Raw genomic sequence first — 23,246 nt, 5'->3', positions numbered from 1 at the left:
AAGTCTTTGGCAGAGCCACAAAATGAATCCAGTTCTCTTCAGTCCCATTCAGTGCCTTAACTGTAAACTCATCCTTCTTCTCTTGTTTGATTTCTAGGAAAATTGAGGACTTCAAAACAGATTGTTTTGCATTCACACATCATACTGTAGAAGTGCAGCCATTAAATAAATGAGCTCAATTTTTGCATTTTTTGCACAGATGCACTTAAATGTAGGAACATGATCAAAGGTCTGCTCTTGGTTTCTTTTGTTCTTTCCTATAGGAATTAAATAGGATTTGAAATGCACAGTTCTCCTGTAGGACATATCACCAGATATGCAAAGGTAGCTGCTCTCCCATTTGCATGCATGCTTGGCTGTTTTTACATATAACTCAGGCTTATAAACTGAACACAGGGGGGCTGATCATATGCTGTGGTGGGCATTTCAAGGGATCAGGGCCACTAGATACAAGCATTGGGTTTGGTGTCCACAGCCATGTTAAATTTGGCAGTTTTAAATCACAATGGCTTTGGTAACCTTTGCTTCAGTTTTGATCAACATGGGGTTATGTGAGAGACCTTGATTTACATTAAAATCCTCAACACTGCTAGTGTACATGGAAAAATTCTGAATGAAGCCAGTCATGGAGCAAGTCATAAAGTTCAGTGCTTCCCCATAGTTTCTGAAGAGTCCAAAGGCATCGTGTCAGTCTGGCACCTTCTTTGTTCACAAATGTACTAGACTGAAATGAACTTTGAAGTGGAGGGGGAGTTTCAAGTTTGCAGTAAACTTAAAACAGGTAAATTGTGTGTGGGTTTTAGGTTTAGTGACCAAATTTTTGCGAAAGTCTAGTACATTAGCATTGGAACTCAGGCAGTCCAAGAGATACACTGCTACCCCGATATAACGCCACCCGATATAACACAAATTTGGATGTAATGCGGTAAAGCAGCGTTCCGGGGGAGCGGGGCTGTGCAGTCTGGTGGATCAAAGCAAGTTCAATATAACACGGTTTCACCTATAATGCATTAAGATTTTTTGGCTCCCAAGGACAGCATTATATCGAGGTAGAGGTGTACTACAGCAGTGCTGACTTAAAGTCTAGATGTAAACTAAGTCATGCATGACATCTAAAACCATTGTAGGGTTTTTCCTTTGCCCATCTCAGAATAAAATAAAATATATATATATATATATATATATATATATATATATATATATATATATATATAAATAAACAGTCTAGGAAGAAAAGCTACTCTATGCCTAGAGGATTTCCTACAAGGTATGAACTTTTGAACTGCAGATTTATTAAATACATCTATAGTCAGGACAGATAGAGGGGAGAGACAGCCACAGTTTAAAAAAGATCCAAATGAAGTACTGTTAAGTATTATAGCTGAAGGCATCTCCCAGATGTGATCTCCTGATCAGAAAAATTCCCTTTGTTTGCCAACTTCCTTTCTTGGAGAGCTGTGGTGAGCCATGTGCAGTGCACTGATCCCTAGTGGAAATTATTAGAAATGATAGTGCAGCAGTTCAGTTATAATTTCTTCAGTCATTCCAGACTGGTTAACCCCTTACTGGAAATAGCCCCTTCCATGCCCCAAAGCTATGGAAATGAAAAGCACTTCCCTCTGAGGCCTGGTCTACACTAGGACTTTAATTCGAATTTAGCAGCGTTAATTCGAATTAACCGTGCACCCGTCCACACCAGGAAGTCATTTAATTCGACCTAGAGGGCTCTTTAGTTTGAATTTGGTACTTCACCCCGACGAGGGGAGTAGCGCTAAATTCGACATGGCTATGTCGAATTAGGCTAGGTGTGGATGCAAATCGAACTTACTAGCTCCGGGAGCTATCCCACACTGCACCACTCTGTTGACACTCTGGACAGCAGTCCGAGCTTGGATGCTCTGACCAGCCACACAGGAAAAGTCCCGGGAAAATTTGAATTCCTTTTCCTGTCTGGACAGTTAGAATCTCATTTCGTGGTTGGACATCGGGGCGAGCTCAGCAGCACTGGCAGCGATGCAGAGCTCTCCAGCAGAGGAGTTCATGTAATCTCTGAATAGAAAGAGGGACCCAGCATAGACTGACCGGGAACTCTTGGATCTGATCGGTGTGTGGGGCGATGAGTCTGTGCTTTCGGAGCTGCGCTCCAAAAAACGGAATGCAAAGACCTATGAGAAGGTCTCCAAAGCCATGAGAGACAGAGGATACAGCCGGGATGCAACGCAGCGCCGCGTGAAAATCAAGGACCCCAGACAAGGCTACCAAAAAATCAAAGCAGCAAACGGACGCTACGGAGCCTGCCACCACTGCCCCACCAGTGACCATGGACTCTGACGATGGGACAGTGTCGACGGCCAGTTCCTCGGCGATGTTCGCGGACGGGGAAGATGAGGAAGCGTTTGTGGAGGATGAGGCAGGCGACAGCGCTTACAACGCTGGTTTCCCCGACAGCCAGGATCTCTTCATCACCGTCACGGAGATCCCCTACCAACCGTCCCCGGCCGTTAACCCGGACCCTGAATCAGGGGAAGGAGCAGTCGGTAAGTGCTTTAACCATGTAAACTTTTATTCTTAATATAACAGGAATCTGAAGTATGTGAAAAGGAGGTCTCTCTATATATGGGGATAGAACAGAAATCCTCCTGGGAGATCTCCACGAAGCTCTCCTGGAGGTAATCGAAAAGCCTCCGCAGGAGGTTCCTGGGGAGAGCTTCCTTATTGGGTGCTCCGTGGTAGCACACTTTTCCGCGCCAGGCTTTCATGAGGTACTCAGGGAGCATTGCCTCCCCGAGCACGGCTGCATAGGGCCCTGCTTTGTGCTGGCTTTCACGCAGCATGCGCTCTCTATCTCCTTCAGTGACAGTCCTCAGGGTGATCTCGCTCGGAGACTCCTGCATCTAATTAGGGGAATTACTGTAATGTTACGCCTGGTCCAAAGTATTTTTCAAAAAACTCCAGACAGACGGCATAGCACAGACTCAGCACGCTGCTGCGTGACGAGCGTAACGGAAAGCCAAAGAATCAAAGGGACGCTCATGGAGGGAGGGGGGACTGAGGACGCAAGGTATCCCACAGTTCCTGCTGTCTCCGAAAAGCATTTGCATTCTTGGCTGAGATCCAAATGCTTCTAGGGTAAAACACAGTGTCCGCGGTGGGTCAGGGCATAGCTCAGCAATTTACGCACCCCCCCCCCAGAAGTGAAAGGGAAAACAATCCTCTGTTGACGCTTTTACATGTCACCGTATCTTTACTGAATGCTGAAGATAGACGGGATGCTGCAGCACTGAACACCGACATCCTCACTCCCCCCCCGCCATGGGTGGCTGACGGTACAATATGACTGATATCCATCGTCATCATCAGCCTATTGGCACATGGGGCAGTGCAAAAGGACTGGTAACCATGCGTACTAGCATCCGTGAGGTCGATCAAGGGCGCCTGGCCCTAATTTTTCCTGGTAGATGGTGCAGTATGGCTGGTAACCGTCCTCATCATATCAAAAGGGGGCTGAGCTTCATCAGCCCCCACCCTTCATGTGTAAAGAAAAGATTCAATTGCCCCTGGACTAGCAGCAGGATGCTGGGCTCCTCTCCTCCACACTCCTTAATGTCCTATCTGGACTATCATAGCAACTGGAGGCTGCCTTCCACTCATTTCTCACTAACAAGGCACTGTGTCTTATTCCTGCATTCTTTATTACTTCATCACAGAAGTGGGGGGACAATGCTATGGTAGCCCAGGAAGGCTGGGGAAGAATGGAATGAACAGGTGGGGTTGTTGCAGGAGCACCCCCTGTGAATAGCATACAGCTCATAATCTATGCAGGATCTGACACAGAGCAGCTGTGCTCTCTGGTTCTCTGATACAGTGGTTCTCTAGTACACTTGCCCATATTCTAGGCAGGACTGATTCTATTTTTACATACCAAAAAGGAGGGATTGACTCAGGGAGTCATTCCCAATTTTAACTTTAAGCCCCTGGCTAAGAGCAGCCAGGGGCACTTATGACAGCAGCAAATGGTGCAGTGCAAAAGGACTGGTAACCATGCCCATCTTATTACCAATTTATGGTATGGTAGATGGTACAGTATGGCCGGTAACCATCTCTGCTATCATGCAAAAGCAAAAGCATGCTGCTGTGTAGCGCTGCTGGACCGCCTCTGTGAGCGGCATCTAGTACACATACGGTGACAGGCACAAAAGGCAAAATAGGCTCCATGGTTTCCACGCTGTGGCGTCTGCCAGGGCAATCCAGGGAAAACGGGCTTGAAATGATTGTCTGCTGTAGCTTTCCCGGAGGAAGGGATGACTGATGACATTTACCCAGAGCCACCCACGAAAATGGTTTTTGCCCCATCAGGCACTGGGATCTCAACCCAGAATTCACAGAGACAGACTAGACTGTGTTCATTGTTCGCAAAAATTTATCTTTGCAAGGAATTCACTCCCTTTTTCCCATCACACAGCTTCGACTGTCTCCAGACCTGCCACAGCATCCCCCTCACAGAGGCTGGCAAAGATTAGGCGGCGAAAGAAAAAGACAGGGGACGAGATGTTCGCTGAACTTATGGGTTGCTCCCGAGACGAGGCAGACCAGCAGAGCCAGTGGAGGGAGACCCTCTCTCTGTACCAGCGCTCACACAGCGAACGGAAGGAGAGGTGGCGTGAGGAAGACAAGCAGTCGACTCAAACGCTGCTTGGACTAATGAGGGAGCAAACGGACATGCTCCTGCGCCTTGTGCATGTTCTGCAGGACCTCAGGCAGGAGGACAGAGCCCCCCTGCAGTGTATCTGCAACCGCCCTCCCCCGCCACAAAGTCCCATACCCCCCTCACCCAAAATAACCAGAAGGAGGGGTGCCAGAGGCCGTGTAAACTGTCACTGCACCCCAGCAGAGTGCTCAAGTACCCAAAAGCTCTCATAGCCTAAATTTTGAGAAGTCCTTTCCTTCCCGCCTCACCCAAGCCCCCATCCCAGTTTCATCCCCTAACTGTCTAGTTGATAATAAAAAATACTTTTCTGTTAATTACTGTTTCCGTCATGTTCTTTTAGAGGAGACTGTGTTTGAAGGGGGGGAAGGGGGTTGGTAATTTGATAGGACAATCACCTTTACCAGGGTACAGACATGGGGGCAGGATCAGCAGCAGGTCACACACACACTGCAGTCAGTACGCACCCTGGTCGGTATGGGAGGTGGTTTGCAGGTTCTGTGTGGGTGGGGGGGTACGTGACTTTGTAGCGGGGGAGGGAGGTTACAGATCTCATGCAACGGTCCCTGTCCTGGACCACAGAGCCACGCAGCAGAGGAATCTGTATCCGTCCTCCCCCGCCAAAAGGCCACATAGCCCCCGCACACAGAGTCCCAAAAAGGAGGGATGGCAGGCTCCGTTGAAACATCCAGTCCGGCACTGCAGACCGCTCTGGGAGCAGGAGCCTGTCATTCCTCGAGTTTACAGGCAGTCATTACATCACTGCACACCCTACCCAGCACAGTCCGTGTCCCAGTCTCAACCCTGTAACGCAAAGTAATCAATAAAGAAACCTTTGTAAAGTTACAGTGGAACATGTATTTTATTTTTAAACGTGTGTTGGAAGTTGGGGAAGCGGGGTGGGCGGGGTATGTAACTGCAGATGCTAGTCAACAGTAACTTGGTAAAGAAACTGGGGCAGGTTCAGCTTCTCTGAAAAGAAAATGAACAGTCACAGGTCAAGCTGCTCACTGCTCGCTGATACTTGAAGAGTTCCTTGTCGCTGTGCAAGGCGCCTGCACAGAGCTTCACGAGCCAGGGCATTAGCAGGTAGGCTGGGTCCCCGACGATCACTATAGGCATCTGCACATCCCCAAGACTTATTTTGTGGTCCGGGAAGAAACTACCTTCCTGCAGGCGTCTAAACAGACCAGAGTTCCTGAAAACACGCACGTCATGAACTTTGCCTGGCCACCCGACGTTGATGTTGGTAAAACGTCCCCCATGGTCCACCAGTGCTCGCAGCACCATTGAAAAGTAGCCCGATTTCTCAGCAGCTGACTGTGGAAGAGGTGGACGATAAGGTGCGAGGAGTTCACAACGGCCATAAGTGCAGCGGGATCCGTGCTCAAAGTGCTGTGGCGCCCACGCTGTCACTGAGCAGAAAAGTGCATGAACAGATTGCCCGCAGGCGCTTTCAGGAAGGGAGGGAGGGAGGGCGTGATTGACGGTTCAATGATGACAGTTACCCAAAACCACCCTCGACACATTTTTCCCCCAGCATGCATTGGGGGGAAATCCCAGAATTCAAATGGGCAGCGGGGAGTGCGGGAACTGTGGGATAGCTTCCCACAGTGCACCGCTTCCAAAGTCGACACTGGCCCCGTTACTGTGGACTCACACAGTCGAACTAGTGTATTTAGTGTGGATACACAACTTCGACTTCATAAGGTCGATTCCACAAATTCGAATTAAGTTGATTCGAAATAGTCTTGTAGTGTAGACGTACCCTAAGGTTGGTTTCTGCTTGGCTTCTCATCCAGGCAATGGAATTGCTGTGTGTACAGGTTAGATTGCTTGCAGTGCAAACAGTAATTGAACATTTGATGGCTGATTTTCTTTTACAAAAATGCATGTGTACAATTTTTTGCAATTATGTATGCAAACTGGGTATTCCCACTCACAAATGGCCAGTTCACCATCAAGCAGTCATGGTAATTCCAAATGCACAACACTGGAAATAAAGTCAATAAAATAGTGAAAATACTATATAGAGAAGGACCCAGTGTTAAAAAAAATTAAGCTCTACGTGTACAGCCCTAAACCCTAGGGGCTCTGGTACACACAGTTTTGTCCGGGCTTATGGTGAAAGTATGTAAATTAGGTGTAGATTCAATTCCAGCCATTCTTTAATATTAGCAGACATCAACTTTTTCTGTCTTAACACTGAAGGTTCTTGCTAAATTTTTCTGTTTCGTGTGCTGCTTCTAGGTCACATGATAATGTACGAGTCCTTTTAACTGAACAGATCAAGAATGCATACAAAGGCCAGTACTCTCTACTGCTCCAAGACCCTCACCTGCACAGCAAGAAAGAGGCTCTCAGATTCCCTATGGGAAAATTGCCATCCTCTTCCGCTCCCACATTGGTTCACTACATTTTTCAGTCAGTTAACAGCTGTCATCCCTAGAAGCACTTTGTACAGATCATAAAGAGGACTAACTACAGCATATCAGGCTGAATAATGTAAGTCAGGAGTTTTATCTAGAGTTCTGGGTGATCAAAATCTCAGGGAACTGGTTTAGTGATATACACTGTACATCTCATTAGAACGAGAGAAAAAACTGCTTTTGAACATATAGGTCCAAATTTGGTGCTGAGTTGTAGGTTATATGCTATTCCAACTGATATATAGAAGCTGCAGGTGCACAGGACTTAAGGCAAAATGTGGCCCACAGTGCGTAGGACTTCTCAAACTCTTGTTGCAAAACCTAAATGCCCAAATTTTGTGCATGCTGTTTATCACATCCATATTTTTGTGCACGTAAAGTTGATAGGCTGGAAAATGTATTCTATTAGAGCACTAAAAGCAACTGACAGTCACTTCCAATCTTTTTCCCCCCTGTTTTTTTCTACTCTTATGAAAGGTGACCTAATCTTTTATTTCCACTAAGTACCTTTCAGTAGCGTTATGCAGACATCTTTCAGGTTTCCTGGAAACCTACCTTTAATAGTACAAAGTGTATCATTATAATCATCTCCTCCATTAGCTGGTTTCAACCATAATAAAATGTCCTGTGGCTATATTTTGACCTTTATGGAGCACAGTCTGTTATGTGTCCATCTATAGCAGGTGTGGGCAAACTACGGCCAAGGGGCCGCATCCGGCTCTCCAGAAGTTTTAATCTGGCCCTCGAGCTCCTGCCGGGGAGCGGGATCAGGGGCTTGCCCCGCTCCACGCGGCTCCTAGAAGAAGCAGCATGTTCCCCCTCCGGCTCCTACGCCTGGGGCAGCCAGAGGCCTCCGCCTGCTGCTCCCACCCCAAGTGCCGCCCCCACAGCTCCCATTGCCAGGAACCACGGCCAATGAGAACTGCAGGGGTGGCTCCTGCAGACAGGGCAGCTCGTAGAGCCGCCTGGCTGCGTCTCTGTGTAGGAGCTGGAGATGGGACATGTCGCTGCTTCTGGGAGCTGCTTGAGGTAAGCCTGCACTCCCAACTCCCTCCCATGCCCCAACCCCCTGCACCCTCAACCCCTCATCCCCAGCCCCACCCCAGGGCCCACAGCCCCAGCTGGAAACCTCACCACACCTCCCGGTCCCCAACCCCCAATTTCTGAGCATTCATGGCCCGCCACATAATTTCCATATCCAGATGTGGCCCTCGGGCCAAAAAGTTTGCCCACCCCTGATCGATAGAAACTCTGTGCAATTTCGAATTAGTTACTGGGATATGAAGCTTTAGCAAGTCATATCTGAAAACACCAAAATGAACAAAGACAAGTACTGGTGAAAGTGAGTGTATGAAAACTAGCAGAATTACACCTAGCAGGTTACATATAGCCCTAAAGAGCTAAATTTAGTAGATATCTACTCCTGGTAGATTGAACAGAGGTCCACTCCACTGCCTGGGGTTTGGCCTCATTATCTTGTTAATGTCTTTGTTAACAAAGTTCAGTTCCAACCTACTATGTAAGCCTGACTGTTCCTAGGGTTCTTCCCTTAGGACTGCTCAGCCCCACCCCCTATCTACTCATTGTTTAGAGTCACTCCCACCTAACTTACATCTGTAAGGAGCTACCTGTCTCTGAGGCAGCAGAACACAGATAAGGTTTTCCAGCAGGATCAACAACTGCTTACACAGGTTGGTTCACAGAAGAACACTGCTGGCCTGTAATACTACCACAGTAGTACACTTACCCACTCTCTCATAAGCTTTCTTCACTCACTGCCAACCCAACAAACGAAAGCTCTCAATTTAATCTGCACAAAAACCCCCATATTCCTTCCTCAGATCCTTGCACCAACCTTCATGCCTTCATTTTCCTTTCCCCCTTCGCTACCCCTTTTTTATCTGCCCCAAGTTGCTCAGAAAATTGCAGGAAGGAAAGCGACATTTTTTGAAAATTTTCACTGTTGTCAATTTTGTTTTCATTTAAATTTTCACAGCAGCTCTGACAGACACTCATAAACTGATCATTTATAGTATGAATGATCATGCCACCACATCTTATGTAACAGTTTAATTGATTATTTTATTGATATAAATACATGGTGAGCTTTTCAATACACCAGCTAGCACAACCCAAAATACATAACCCCTGATCAGTGCCAACAGAACACCACAAATTTAGAATTACTGGACCAATCTACCTAGATTTTTGGCTCATCTCTCTAGTCTGAAAACTTGGCATAGTTTAGGTTTTAAAGCAGGTGGGCAGTTATTTTAAAATCAGGCTTATAATTAGAATTGGAAAATGTTCCACTCACCCCACCTCCAGGAAAATGTTTGACTCCTCAGCCAAAAAAATCAAGAATTGAAATAATTTGGTAAAACACGCACAAGATTTCAATTCAGAAATGCCACTGGAGTGCCTTATGAGAGTTGTAGTTCAACAGCCTCGTGTTCTCATTCTCTTCTATTGGTTGGCCTCTCTGGTTGGATTGCCTCTCCTAACCCTGGTCTTGTCTCTTGGGATAGGGAGGCAGTGCATCATCAGGATCCCATGGCCTCAGTGCACGTGGGGACATGTAGTCTGGTTGAGAAACCCTGCTCATAAAGGAAAATGGGTTCATAAGGCACTTGAATTACAGCTCCCAAATAGCACCATGGTGATATAGCTAAATCAAGTATTTATTTATTTTTTGAGCGGAGGGATATTTCTACTAGTCCTACTTATAGTGGGGAAAAAACTTGACTGCTTGTTTATCACATGATTTGATTGCAATGTAGACATACCAAGAAATACAACCATCTCAAATTGATATAAAGGCACACCATCAATTTGACAGTCATATGTACAGCTCATAATGTACATACTATTGTTTCAAGTAACACTTCAGGTAATTAACAGGAAGATTACACTATTTCCCTATTCTTTTAGACTCTTTACTCCTGGCATTCTAGTGTCAGAAGGGTTCAGCATTCACACACTAGCTCCCACTGTGTCACTTGAAGCAAGAATTTCAAAAGAGCACAGCATGCAACATATCTAGCTCTCAGCAAACTCAGCCACTTTGTGTATAATGAGTTGGTCAACAGTTGCACTTCCTGTCTCATTCACTAGCATATTACCAAATCCTCTCGCTAATTTGGGGGCAGCTCACCTATACACTTCCTTGGGCTTTGCAAGAGATTTTACCAGTAATGGCAGCAGCATCTCAGCTGAAACTGAAGAGGCAGCAGGCATATGTACAGAAGTGAGGAATGGGGGAGAAAGAAGTGTAATACTGTTTGCAGACCCACCCAAAAGATCCTAAGTATCACACAGCAGAAAAACCCTTACATCTATAGGGTTTTTAAAGATGTTTTAACTACGTTGTCAACTGCTCAATTTTTTAAATCAGTCAATTATTTAAAAAAACAAACAAACAACAAAAATCACATAACCAAAAATCAATCTGCAACTGTCCCTCTATTATTTTCTGCTTGCTTCTATGCAACAGAACCTGTGCAATGTGATGGGAAGGCCCATAAAATCACTTCAATTTCCAAAGCTTCATGCATACATTCATGATGCAGCATCCTGACAGGCCAATAAATTAAAAGGCAGGAAATTGAGGCGATCCAAGGAAACAATTTCTAATGAAATGTACAAACACACTACCACACGATGTTATTGAGGCAATAGCCATAAGTTTCACTGCTTATGTGAACAGAAAAAAACTTCTGCCGCTATACTAATATAGACAGAAATCTAAGGGTATGTCCATGGAGACTCTACTGTTACAGCTATCTCCCTGTAGCATAAGTGGGATTTTTTTTCTGTTGAAACACCACCTCCCCAAGCAGCAGTATCTACGCTGACCAAAGCATTCTTCCATTGACATAGCTGTGTGTACACTGGGCATTAGGTCAACACAGCTAGGTGCTCAGGGATGTGGGTTTTTTCAACACCTCCCTCCCCCCTGACCAACATAGCTATGTTGATTTAACTTTTAAGTGTAGACCATGCCTAAGAATTACCAATCTTTATGCTTCATGGCAATGGTTGATCACCTGCTGGGGTCAGGAAGAAATGTCTGAGGATGGTGCATTAAGGGGGTGTGTGTTTGAGATAAGGGAACAAAAGTAACAAGAATTATGCCTTCCTCTTAAAAAAGCAATACTGTCCACTCTCAGAGACTAGGTAACACACACAATTTGCCGCTTATATCTTCTTTAATTCAATTCTTATGCCACTACATATTTTTAAATAAATTCAGGCTCTACATTTTCATTAAAGAAAGGAATTAAATCTGCTATTTGTAAACACTGTTGTGAACACTTACAGGAAAACCCCAGCTAATTCACAGATCACATGGGCTCTCTACTCTGTGAAATATGCCAATGTATGTGTGGCAGACGAGTCACAATAGGGGGGTTAGGAACACATGGTGAAAATTCATCCCTGCTGTGCAGCCAGTGTAGTTACATCAGAGATCAGTTTAGCCCAGGGTACCAGCATTATCTACACATTTTCTGACCTTGATAATTTTAAGTAAAGACGTTTAACATTAAATGTAGTTTTGTTTATTTTGCCTGCGATTTAAAAAATAAAATTCCTGCAGATTATAACAACACAGGATTCATTTAGCTAAAACACATGTGCTAGTTTTAGACAGAAAGATAATTGAATTGGTCATCAGACTCTTCATTTTGAAAAGCATACATGTACCAGGATCAATACATACTAATCAGTAGGAGCGAGGCCATCCTGCTACACTGATCTATTTGTACAGCCCCCCGTTTTTGATATATCTGACTTCTCCCTGCTTCCAGATCTTTCTTTTCTTTTCTTTTTTAAAGAGCATCCCTGATCAGACTTATGCACAAAAGTGATGGCAAAGAGAGTTCTCCCATGCATTTTAATGCCAAGGTTGGTCCATCATTGTGGTTGGTTCTAATAAATCTGTGGTTCCCCAAAAAGCTATAAAATTGGGCTATTTTCAGTAAAGTCCAAGATTCAATGTATGACCTTCTCCCTGATCAATGTTTGAAACAGCTCTTCCATGCCAGATTAGGGAAGATTTTACATTCACTGGGTCAGGTCCTCTAGATCAGTATAGCTTCATTGATGCTAATAGAGCCATGGGGATTGACACCAGCTAAGAATCTGGCAGACAGGGAGTGAGTCGGAAACATATTCAAATCTGGCATATGTATCTTTTCACCATGAGGAGCTCAAAGTGTTCAGCAGAGTTCTCAGTCAGCCTACACCACCAGCTAGAACAGATGTGGGAGTTGTAAACATCACACTGTCAGTTCTACTTGTCCCTAACATAGTCCTCAATTAGCTGGGGCATCCTGCAGCTGCAGGTTTGGCAGGACTGTCTAAATGGGCTCTGTCCATCAGGTTATTATAATCAGCTGCAATTAGCATTTCCACAGCTGCAATGTTCTCTACCTGCAGCTGAGTGGTACCCAGAAACTTAAAGGTGTGAAATTCTATGCTGGCTTTGAAAATAGCAAAGGAAATTACAAGGAATTACTTCTGACCTGCTCCTTACAACTGGGTGCCACGCTAACCAGTGATAGCAAGAGGAGAACACATTGGCACCAATCAGAAATTGCTCTATGAAAACATGTTTTGGTACATATCACTGAAAGATCACTTCCAGCAGATATCAGTAAGACTGAGTTCCACTGTAAATGTTACTGTATGTGACCAGATGCCGGATTTTTATTGCTGATGAACTCAAACAACAAGCAATTTCTAGCCACCCACTAGAGAAAAGCCAACCACGAGCTGTCATAAGGAACATATAGATTCAGCAACAAATTACCTATATTTAGATGAAAATTCCTTCCCTGGAGACTGCACCTTGATGTGGTGGGAAGGCTTTTGTGTCCTAGTGACCAGAGAGCTATGCAAGCAGGAATTTTAACTCCTGGTAGGGCTACCCAAGCTGGACAGGTCAAAAGGCATGGACCAGATGAAAAGCAGCACACTGGTTAGGGGTTGAGCAATACACTAAGCACCTTTCCTTGGGATACATTTAAGTTATAGAACCACAACAAGGTAACTGTTCTGGCAAACAGCCTGATACAGGGGTGGCGGAGCCTTGTTCGTGCCCTAAGTGCTATCGTACACTGCAGGAAAGATTCAGATTCAGACGCAAAATAGGTGCAGCTTTCAGATATCTGGAAAATGGCTAAGAAGGCCATGTTGTCATAGAAGTTGGTATACTCAACACAGCACATTCAGTACATCTGTATCTTGCTGCACCTAAACATATATTGACTCCAAAGGTTTAGGTGTGTGACTCAACACCGAGATGCTATGCAATTATGGCCTCATTATAAATAGCAAAGACAAAGGAGATGCAATGCATCCCTTGGCGCTTTGTAAAGTGATGATTGGCCCTGTCTAGTCAATAGCGCCAAAGTCCATTTGGCTGTCTCCTATAAGAAATGGTTCTACAATTTTACATTTGTTTGCAAACTTAAAATGATCACCTCCAACTCCAATCCACTCTCACACCCTCCGCACCCCACCTCTCCTCTTTACAGTGATAGCTTGAGAAAACCCATTTGATTTGTTCTGTTGTAAGTATTTTTTATTTTGCCTCATGATCAAAGCTAGGAAATTCTATGCCAACTTCCACTCCAAGCATACATCAGGACTGAGCTACAAATCCAGTGGAAGTAAAGATTTATCCTAGAAATGCTGATGGACTGTTAATTGCAGTGCTTCTGCTCTGAACTATTTTCCAATAGCAAAAAGACTCCCTAAAGTTTGGGGCTTTTTACAATACACATTGTATATTTTTCAGTCCTGCTCCCTACAGTGCTTTCAACTTTCAGTTTAGCAGAATCCTGGAATTTTTGAAATAACCCCATGAAGAGAATGGAGCACAGACTGAGCAAATGAGAATCCTCTCAACATTACTGATTTCCTGAAAAATTAGCATGTTAGATTTTGGACATGTGGATTTAAGGATTAAAAATCCCTGGATTACTGCTTGCTTTCTTCTCTGCTCTGCACCTCTTCTCCTTCCCCTTCTTGTGAAGAAATCCTCTATTTTTTTCTCCAGATAGTTAACATAAAACATGCTGTGGCAATGTTTCATAGTCGTATTATTAAAAATACAACAGCCCTTCTGATGATACTTTTTTAGAAAGTACAAGGAAGCTGGAAGAATTTGCCATATGTATATAATTGATTCCCTGCCTAGTGGATTTTCAAAGCATGGAATTTGGGAGTAAACAGGTCTGTTCTGCAAGTGCTCTGCATGTGAAACCGCTGACTTCTCCTCCTTACACACATCTGTGTGAAGGATTACAACATTTCAGAAGGTGTATCAGGCACTCTCCTTCCTCCCCAAAATACCTAGAGCAAATACTATCTTCCCATGTAACCCCCCGCAGCCCCTTAACAGCCCACTCCCCTCCTCCTCTGTAAATTACACCTCACATAAATAGTGATGGGCTAGTTTCAAGTGGCACATGTTTGTGTTTTTCCCCCTCCGCTGTCAAACCCGATGTTAACAAATACACAAAAGAGGCAGAAAAAGCGAAGAGGAAATTCTTACCTTTTGAGGGTCTTCTTTGTCTGGTTTGTAAAGAAGAGAATGTACCCATTACTGCACCCATTGCAACAGCTACTTGTGAGGGTTGTTTTTTTTTTGTTCCTCCCCCCACCCCCCAATGAACCACAATCTATTGGGAGGAAAAGGAAAAAAGAAAGGAGGAGGGTAAAAGCAAAGCACTGCAGCTCAGCGTTCAGCAAGCGTTAAGCTTTGAGATTTTTTTTTTTTCAGTCAACACACATGCACTGACTCACAGCCGGCTGCACGGTTATTATTCAAAACAGCTCCCCATCAAAATTTAAATGCTAGATAGATTCCCTCAGACCAGAGCTGGCAGCAGATGCAACAAAATATTTACTGGAGCACAGCCACATAAACACACAGGCTAATTCTTCCTCTCTTTCCCTTATGGCTCCAACCAGCAGCCTGTAGGTCTACAGAGAAAGCATCAATGCATCTCTTCCAGTGCACACTAAACTACAGTTCTGTAGGCATAGTAAGGGTCTCGGGAGGATGCTAGGGACCTGGGCTCTGTACCAATCATGAATGAATGAAAATCTACTCAGTGGAAAATGATAGTGAACTAGCTGTCAAAGTTGCAGCTGTATGGAATGCACACTCCTGCTGATTAATATTGTCATAGACAAAGGTAGAAAATAACATTCTCTTAAACTCTTCTGAGGCACAGGATCCAGGGAAAGGAAACAAGTGTGGAATGGGGTGGTGGGGGGGAGCAGATAGTAAATTTCAACACGGCCACTCTCTGTACACTTTCTGACATGTCAGATGCGTGGGAAATGCAGTTGCTGATAACCTAATTCTGTGCAACTCAAAGTGTGCATATGTGCGAGAGAGAGAGACACATACTCTTAGGATATTAAAAACAGCATATTATTGAAGCAAACGCCTGTGAGTGTCAGATTTTTCTTGGTGGGATTTTTTTTTTCAAAAATTTGATCCAGGACATAAGATTTGCTATATATTGCTAGGTTTGCGTTGAACATGGGGAAAGGGAGGTAGAGAAAGAGTTAATGCCTCATCAGGTACCTGTCAGAAGAAGAATTCATTTGGTATTCACAGATGGTGTCTTAGAGTAAGGCAGCATCTGTGCAAATATTGCATTTGTTTGAAGAAATTCATTCTTACATTGCAGACTAAAGTATATTGTCCCAAGAGATTTCCTTTGCTTTCCTGTAACTTCTGAATGAAGATTTCATCAAATTCAAATCTCAGTGGATCTGAAAATTAGAAGTACTAAAAAGCCATTTTTACCGGGGATAAAGCATTTGGAGAGTTAATATTCAAATACTTCCTACCCTGTATTTCTTGCATGCACATATATATGTACATCCCTTGTGTGCATCAGTAAACAGCTCTCATTTAGTGCTTGATCACAAAACATTCATGGAAAATAGAGAATTTTCTTTGTTTGTTTTACAACTTAAAATAGGAGCACTTGTGCTTTTTAGTGAAGCATCTTTTTTAGAAATAGGACCTTGATATCTAAGCACAACCCTAACTGAAGGCACATCAGAACTGACAACAGAAATCGGGTTACTGCACTGTTTCCCCTTCCATAAGCCAGTCAAGTGGCTGGGATGTGTAGTAGTATGTTTGTGAGCTCACAAAGGTGTTTTTTATTTGCATCTATTGTCATTCACATTTGGGCTCTTCTGGTACATTGTCCCATAGCTGAGATCCTGGTACTGATAGATTCTACCATCTGATAGTCTAACTCTGGGTTTCTCCAAGCTGCATTATACTGGAGGACCGTACCTGTCTCAGAGGGCCAGGGAGAACATGGGAGCTGTACAGTTCTCCTTAAGGTACACAGAGTTTGTATTATACATTTAAACCATTTTTATTTAAATATTACCTAACTCTAAGAACAGCAAACGAAATCTGGTGTTCACTGCATCTCCCAGCACCCCAGGGCAGGGAGGTTGATGGTAGGTCACCGTAGCCACCTCTTTGCAGAACAACAACTGCTTCACACAGGTGTCTCTGAGGTAACACAATCTCAGTCTATTCAGAGCTTTACGTATAGTGGGATTTTTAATTCTGGCAGAGGTCGATGTATTTGCATCAACTTTTCTTGCATAGGAGATGCACTGCTCTATGCAAACATTGTCAGGCATCCCTGATCAGAAACATGCTCCCACATCCACCAGGGAAGGAGTAACACACACACCAATAATTACAGGGCAGTTACTGTAGTCATGAGTAACTGGTGCCAAGAACCTGGTGCTGCTACCTATGAAGAGCTAGTTGCTCATGTGGTTCTGGTTCTCCACCTTATTTCCAGCTTCTTTTACAAGCTTCCAGGCTCTTCAATGGAAACAAGGAGGAGCCAAACTAGCTGCCTTTACTGGGAGCTAATCCTACACCAGAGAAAGAAACAAGAGCTGTTAGCATGGACTGACAGTGCCAGACAAAACCCACAAAATAAAACCACAGAGTGTTCAGAGGAATAGGGAGAGATGACAACCAGGCTGAGGAACAGATTCAGACGAGGAGACCAAGCAGCAGAGAAACATGGGCAGCACGAGAGAGGAAGTGAACAGATTGGAGTGGGAGAAGAAATGAAGAGCAAAATGAGTGAGATTAAAAGATTAAGAGATCACATTCTCCGGAGAGGTGAAACTACGACATTCAAATAAAAAATAAATCAATAATTTACTAATATTAGTTACCCTCAAAAGCAGCTTCTGGTGTTTCCACAGGGATGCTCTGTGATGGGGTAGGAGGAAACAATCTCTTCAAGGTGTGGTTTACACAGTGAAAAAACTAGGACAATTCTTGATCTAGATAAAGTTGTTGCTTTCCAAAATCAATGAGCAATTGCTCCTGTCACATCGTTCAAACACGAAACCACACACGAGTCTACACAGTGAGTCACCCGTTATGAAAAGCAACATTACAAATGTAAGTGCTCTAAAGTGAATCGTCACAAAGAGCTAAACTAATTATAAAGAGATGCCACCAGAAAAGCCAGATGGAAATTAACTCGCTTCAGAATTCCTCCTGACACATATTGGACCCTGTCCAAGAGGAAAGCATAACACATCAGCCTGCCCATGTGGAGAAAATGTGTGGGAGAAGGGGATGTTGGGTGATAGGAGACCAGCTCCTGTTGCTGTACGTTAGTGGGAAATAGCAATTGGGTGCTAGGCAGAATGGGGGAGACAGTGTTCCCTATACTCCCCATATTCATTATTCTTTGAGACTAGATTTTTCTCTTGGCTAAGAAATCGACACTGACAGCTTTCAGTGAAATAAAGCCATTCCATTGAAATGGGGAAACCAGGTTCTGTATATATCTGATAATTGCAGCCTTTGATCGTGTCATGTGCAATGTATAAGAGAACAGGTTCCCAGATCATTATGTCTGAAGAACCCTCTGACACACATGAACCCACAGCATAAGTCTCGTAAAAGCAGGACCTTGAAGAACAAGGACATGCCAGTCTCTAATGAATTTCTATGTATGGCATACAGATGTATTAGGCAGAACGTTTATTTCTACCAAGATAAGTTTGGAGATTTATGGATTCAAGAGGTAAATATTTGTTTGTGATTTGATAAATGCTGATGTTCACCTCACCAGTCTGCATATGTATTGTTGCATATGTTCAGAACATTTCCAACAAAGATAAGTGAAAATCTCTGACATGGCACTGCACTTCAGAAGTATAGCAGTACTGTTTTTTTTAGTTAACACCCTATATGGCAGATGCAGTGAGAAGTTCAGAAAAATACCTTGCTGATCCTGGCTGCAGCCAACTGGGAAACTCTTATTTGCATACAGTGGTCTAATTGGCTAGCATTGTCCCAGGCCTCAGTAACTATTGCCGGTTTCTTCAGTGGTCCATACTGACCAGTTGCATGACTATCCTACCAGCTAATATAGAACCAACAATATTATTCTTACACACTATGAAACATTATTCATGATATTAACCCCTTTACCGCATTTAACATGGCTGCCTACTTCTGTGCTACCACAAGGCTTCTGTATTTCACAGAATAGTAGATGCTCATTTGTTGAACATAGCCAGTAGGTTTGGCCACAGTGTAGAAGTTAATTACAGTTGAGTACATGTAAATATAGTGGCAGCAGTTACAGAATTAAATTAATATTGATCTGATCCGAGCACACTGATGGGGTTAATATGCTCTCCTCCGACTGTGGGAAAAGTTCAATCATCACAGAAATTGCAGGAACGGGGTGATTGGGATCCTTACAGCCCACTCCCTGTCAGAGGATGAGATCCTGCTCTCTTGAAGACAATCGGTGTTTTACTATTGGTTTCAAAGGGTGAGAGACCAGGCCCTTATTGTCATGGCTCTAGCAACTGGTCTGCAGTATTTTTGCTGGAGGGGATTGTTACCATTGCCTCACATGGTTCCAGACCTTTGTCATTTTCAGGGTCTAAAACTGGAACAGCCAACTAGAGTTCTGGCAAAACATTCACCCATTCTTATAAACCAAAGCGGGTATCTGGAACTTTCATTGCTGGCTAAGGGCAAGCAAAGGACCTCCCGGAAAATGTCAGGATCCTAAAATCACTGACAATTTTTTTTTTTACTTATTAATTTAATCCAAGGTATAGTAATGTAAACTTACATAATAGGAGCACAAACAAAACTGCCTCATCTGCCCCTTGTCGTTCAGGCCAGAATTGTCACTCTTGGTTGACTAAAGAAGGTACCTACATACAGATTTAGATGGCAAATTTAATTTTTGCCTGTTGGATATTTGGAACATTGGAAGGGCGAAGCGCAGAGTGCTGCTGGGTTTTGCTTCCATTCACAAAGCATGATGTTTGGCAGGACGTTATTTTTTTTATAATGTGACTGTTTCAGGAGGGCATTCCATACCCAATGCACACTCTAGGCCGCATCCCGAGGCAACTTGTTTCTTTCAAGGCTAGGTGACCTGTGGCTGCCTGTCCTCTCTCTGCACATATGATGGTACCACCTCCACTGATGGGAAGTTGGGAGCATAGTAAGAAATAGGCAGTGAATTGAGCTGCCACCATTGGCATCAAGATAGAAATGCCAGTGGCCATGATTTCAGTTGTGTTCCCTGAACTGCATCTTTGGCAGATGCTCACAAACAGAAATCTGCAATGTTAGGAGAAATACCACTCTGTTCTGGGGAGCAAGCCCCTGGGTATGAACTGCCCTGGAATGCATAGCTGTGGCTGCTTCTAGTATTATTCAGGCACAACTTCCTTCACTAAAGATATTGGGGGGGCGGGAGAGAGGACATTAATTCTGTATCCTCTGGTACAGTTACTAACACACTGCCTGAGATGACAGGCATAGAGATGCAGATGCTGCTCATGAGTCACTATGGCTGCTCCTACACCCCTGCCCTCACTTCCTTTCCCCTTTGATTTTTTAAAATAGTCCATAGGGAGAACTGACTTTCTTTAAAAATCAAGAATGAGGAAAACAACCAGCTGCCTTTTTTTTTTAAGAGCAGGGAATGAGAGTTTTTGTTGCTTAGCAAATGTTTAACTGATTATTGTCTTAAACTCCCTGAGCTAGTTCCTTCCCCCCATGTATGAGTCTGAGCCACGGCTGTGCCAAGAGGCTAGCAGAAGGCCTTGTGAACTATGAGCCATGTGGATTCCATTGCTATTGAACCAGAACTCATTACTTGCTTTAATGCAGATAAATCAATGGCATGATCTAGCCCTAACTCCAAACCTTGTGTGTTGATTCGACCTGCAAGAGTGCTGCGTTGCCGCTCTACCCTGGAGGGCCACGCAATCCAGGAGCTCAGACCTAGAGAGCAAGTGGCTGCAGACGGACATCTACAGGCAAAAGCAGCTGGTCAAGAATAGCCTTCACTCAGAGCTCAGAGAAGAGACAGCTGATTGCAGACCCTTTGCTGCTACCAGGGTTCCTTTCTCAGAATGAGGGTGCTGGTGGAGAGGAGGAATCCAAGCAGTTCAGGATCAGAGAATTTGAATCCACAGCTCCACCATGACACACGCCCATTTGGCAATGCTAAACAGATTATCCATGGAACCAAGGATAAAAAGCATCAGATATATTTAGGCTATAGAGCTGAAATATAAGGATTAATTACTGTTGTAATACAGGGCATACAGGTCTCAGGGCTATTTAGATGAGCCAAATTAGGCCTTGGGACTTAGGAGATGTTAGCTATATTAAAAAGATAAGTTTGCATGAGTAAGTTAATAATAAATCTGCTGAGCTTGCGTCTATGTTTGTGATATGCTGATGGTTCAAAAACAACTGCTGCATTTGGATAATAATGTCTATGTCAGTAGACACCACAAGATGACCATTGGTAGTCGGGGTGAAATGTTAGAGACTTCCTTAAGGTAACTGCCTGTGACTATTTGGATAAGATGTCATAAATGTTAATGACTATAAGGGGAGCTAATGAGTTAGCCTATGAAAAATGGGGCACCCCAAAAGTAGTGGGGATGTGGAAGTTCAGATAAGGAAAAGGAGGGGTAAAGGCTTTCATAAAAACATATGAACTCCAGTGGGTGTGATGGTAACACATTATAAAAGCCAGGGGCAGCTCTAGGATTTGCGCCGCCCCAAGCAGGGCGGCACGCCGCGGGGGGCGCTATGGCGGTCGCCGGTCCCGCGGCTCCGGTGGACCTCCCGCAGGCGTGCCTGCGGATGCTCCACCAGAGCTGCGGGACCAGCGGACCCTCCGCAGGCACGTCTGCGGGAGGTCCACCGGAGCCGCGGGACCAGCGGACCTTCCGCAGGCATGCCTGCGGGAGGTCCACCGGAGCCGCCTGCCGCCCTCCCGCGGGACGCCGCCCCAAGCGCGCGCTTGGCGCGCTGGGGTCTGGAGCCGGCCCTGATAAAAGCTGTATCCCAGCCTGCATGCCTGGGTCAGGGAGACACCAGGATGATGACCCGGGGTGGGGATGATGATGATGGCGAGGATGAGGGTAAGGGCTAACACTTTGTGTTTTTCCACGAGGGATGGTGTGAGTCATGCAAATACTATGCATTCTGTACAAGGCTCTCGCTCTCCTTTACCAGACTGCAGTATGTGTATTGTTTGGTCGGCTAATAGAAGTAATTATTATTGATAGAGCACTATTGAGTCTCTGTTGTGCATCATGGAATCCCCGTTCTATTGATAACATCTCTACTGTAGTCCATCTTGGGGGCACTCTACTCTCACAGATTAAATTAGGGGTAAACCCTCACCTTGGGATGGGTAATTTGTTAAAGTAATGCATAACTATAGATAAGGTGACACAGAAAACCCTTTACAACTTTATATGTTGTGAAAAGGAGCAACACTCCACACCCAAAATTTGATCCTCCCTCCAATCTCTTTTTGTATTTACTGAAACCTGCAAAAGAAGCAGAACTTGCTTTCCAGTCCATGCATAGCTTCCACACTGCTCACAATCACATTTCCATCCATTTGTTGCATTTCATCGAAGGCTCTTGGTCTCAAAGCTAACCTTGCTTCGTTGTTCCCATATACCAGCTCTTTCGAGTCTTCCACCCAACTGTAAATATGATTTGCCTTTGCACTTATAAATATTTCATAAGCTTCTTTAAATTCTCCCTCTCTAAAACATACCAGATATAAATGAAAAATCCTTACACTGGGCCTCCACACCCATAGATCTAAATTGTGGGTAATATTCAAGCTAGAGAATGCCTTGTGCTGCTACTGGGAAACCTACAGAATGAAAGAGGCAAATCTCTGTCAGACAGTTCCTTTTTGGAGCAATGTGCCTGTGTGGAGCCCCATTAACTTCAGTGAGGTTCCACACAGGTGCAGCTGGTATGCCATCAAACACAGGATCGGAGCCGTAGACACATGGTTCTGAGGGTAACACAAATGAGTTTACAGGGTCGCGTAGAGCAGCTATGTCACAATCTGATTGTTCCAGGTATCCAATTTTGAACACTTAATTCCATTCTATTTGAGTTCTTACATTGCACCCATCACTATGATAGATAATTGGATCAGTAGCTAGCAAACTAGATAGCAATAAACCAGGAGTGAGACTTTTGTTTGGATCTGTGTAGGTGTGATAACGAATCACTGAATGGACCCAGCAGTGCCACTCTCTCTCAGGGTGAGTAGCGAATTTATTCACAAGCTGTCCCATTAATTTCAGTAGGTCTGAAACAAACAGGTGGTTGAGTCTCACCTTCTGTTTGCCATTCACTGAAAATGTTACAGGCTGAATTCCAATCGCTGTTAAAACTGTGAAACTCCAGAGTAATTCCACAGAGTTACTCTGGAATTTCACTGATGTGAATGTGAGCAGAATCTAGCCCTACAACTCCCAGCAAATAAAGAACATGCTCTACACCCTACCCCCAATTTGGGATCATTTGAAGATGCCCTCTCATTGCTAACACAATTAATGTTACCAGATCTCAAAAGCCATCCATTCTCTGTTTCTGCTACGACCGTAATATAGTTTTCGTAACTTTGAAGTCAGTAATTAATAATGCTGAAAATCAGATGAAATAGATATGCTGTGAAGCTAGAGGATCCATGTGAAGCTGTATGTAA

The 23,246-nt window shown here is 44.2% G+C and overlaps 1 protein-coding gene across 3 annotated transcripts in view; it reads right to left on the bottom strand.

Annotated features, from left to right (window-relative positions):
• Nucleotides 1-23,246, bottom strand: part of KCNIP1 (potassium voltage-gated channel interacting protein 1) — an 807,057-nt gene that overhangs the window by 526,862 nt on the left and 256,949 nt on the right. For 2 of the 3 annotated variants that reach the window (XM_039484933.1, XM_039484935.1), the window contains exon 1: nt 14,696-14,799. The exons of the other annotated variant lie outside the window; for it this stretch is intronic. In XM_039484933.1, the coding sequence (XP_039340867.1) occupies nt 14,696-14,756 (61 nt within the window). In that variant the 5' untranslated portion in view covers nt 14,757-14,799. Of the gene's footprint in view, nt 1-14,695; nt 14,800-23,246 lie in introns of those variants that run through there. 3 annotated transcript variants of the gene reach the window in all.

This window comes from Mauremys reevesii, linkage group 8, assembly GCF_016161935.1.
Source record: "Mauremys reevesii isolate NIE-2019 linkage group 8, ASM1616193v1, whole genome shotgun sequence".
NCBI classification, from domain to species: Eukaryota; Metazoa; Chordata; order Testudines; family Geoemydidae; genus Mauremys; species Mauremys reevesii.
The sequence above is the reverse complement of the archived record's forward strand: the minus strand, read 5'-3'. Positions and strand labels throughout refer to the sequence as shown.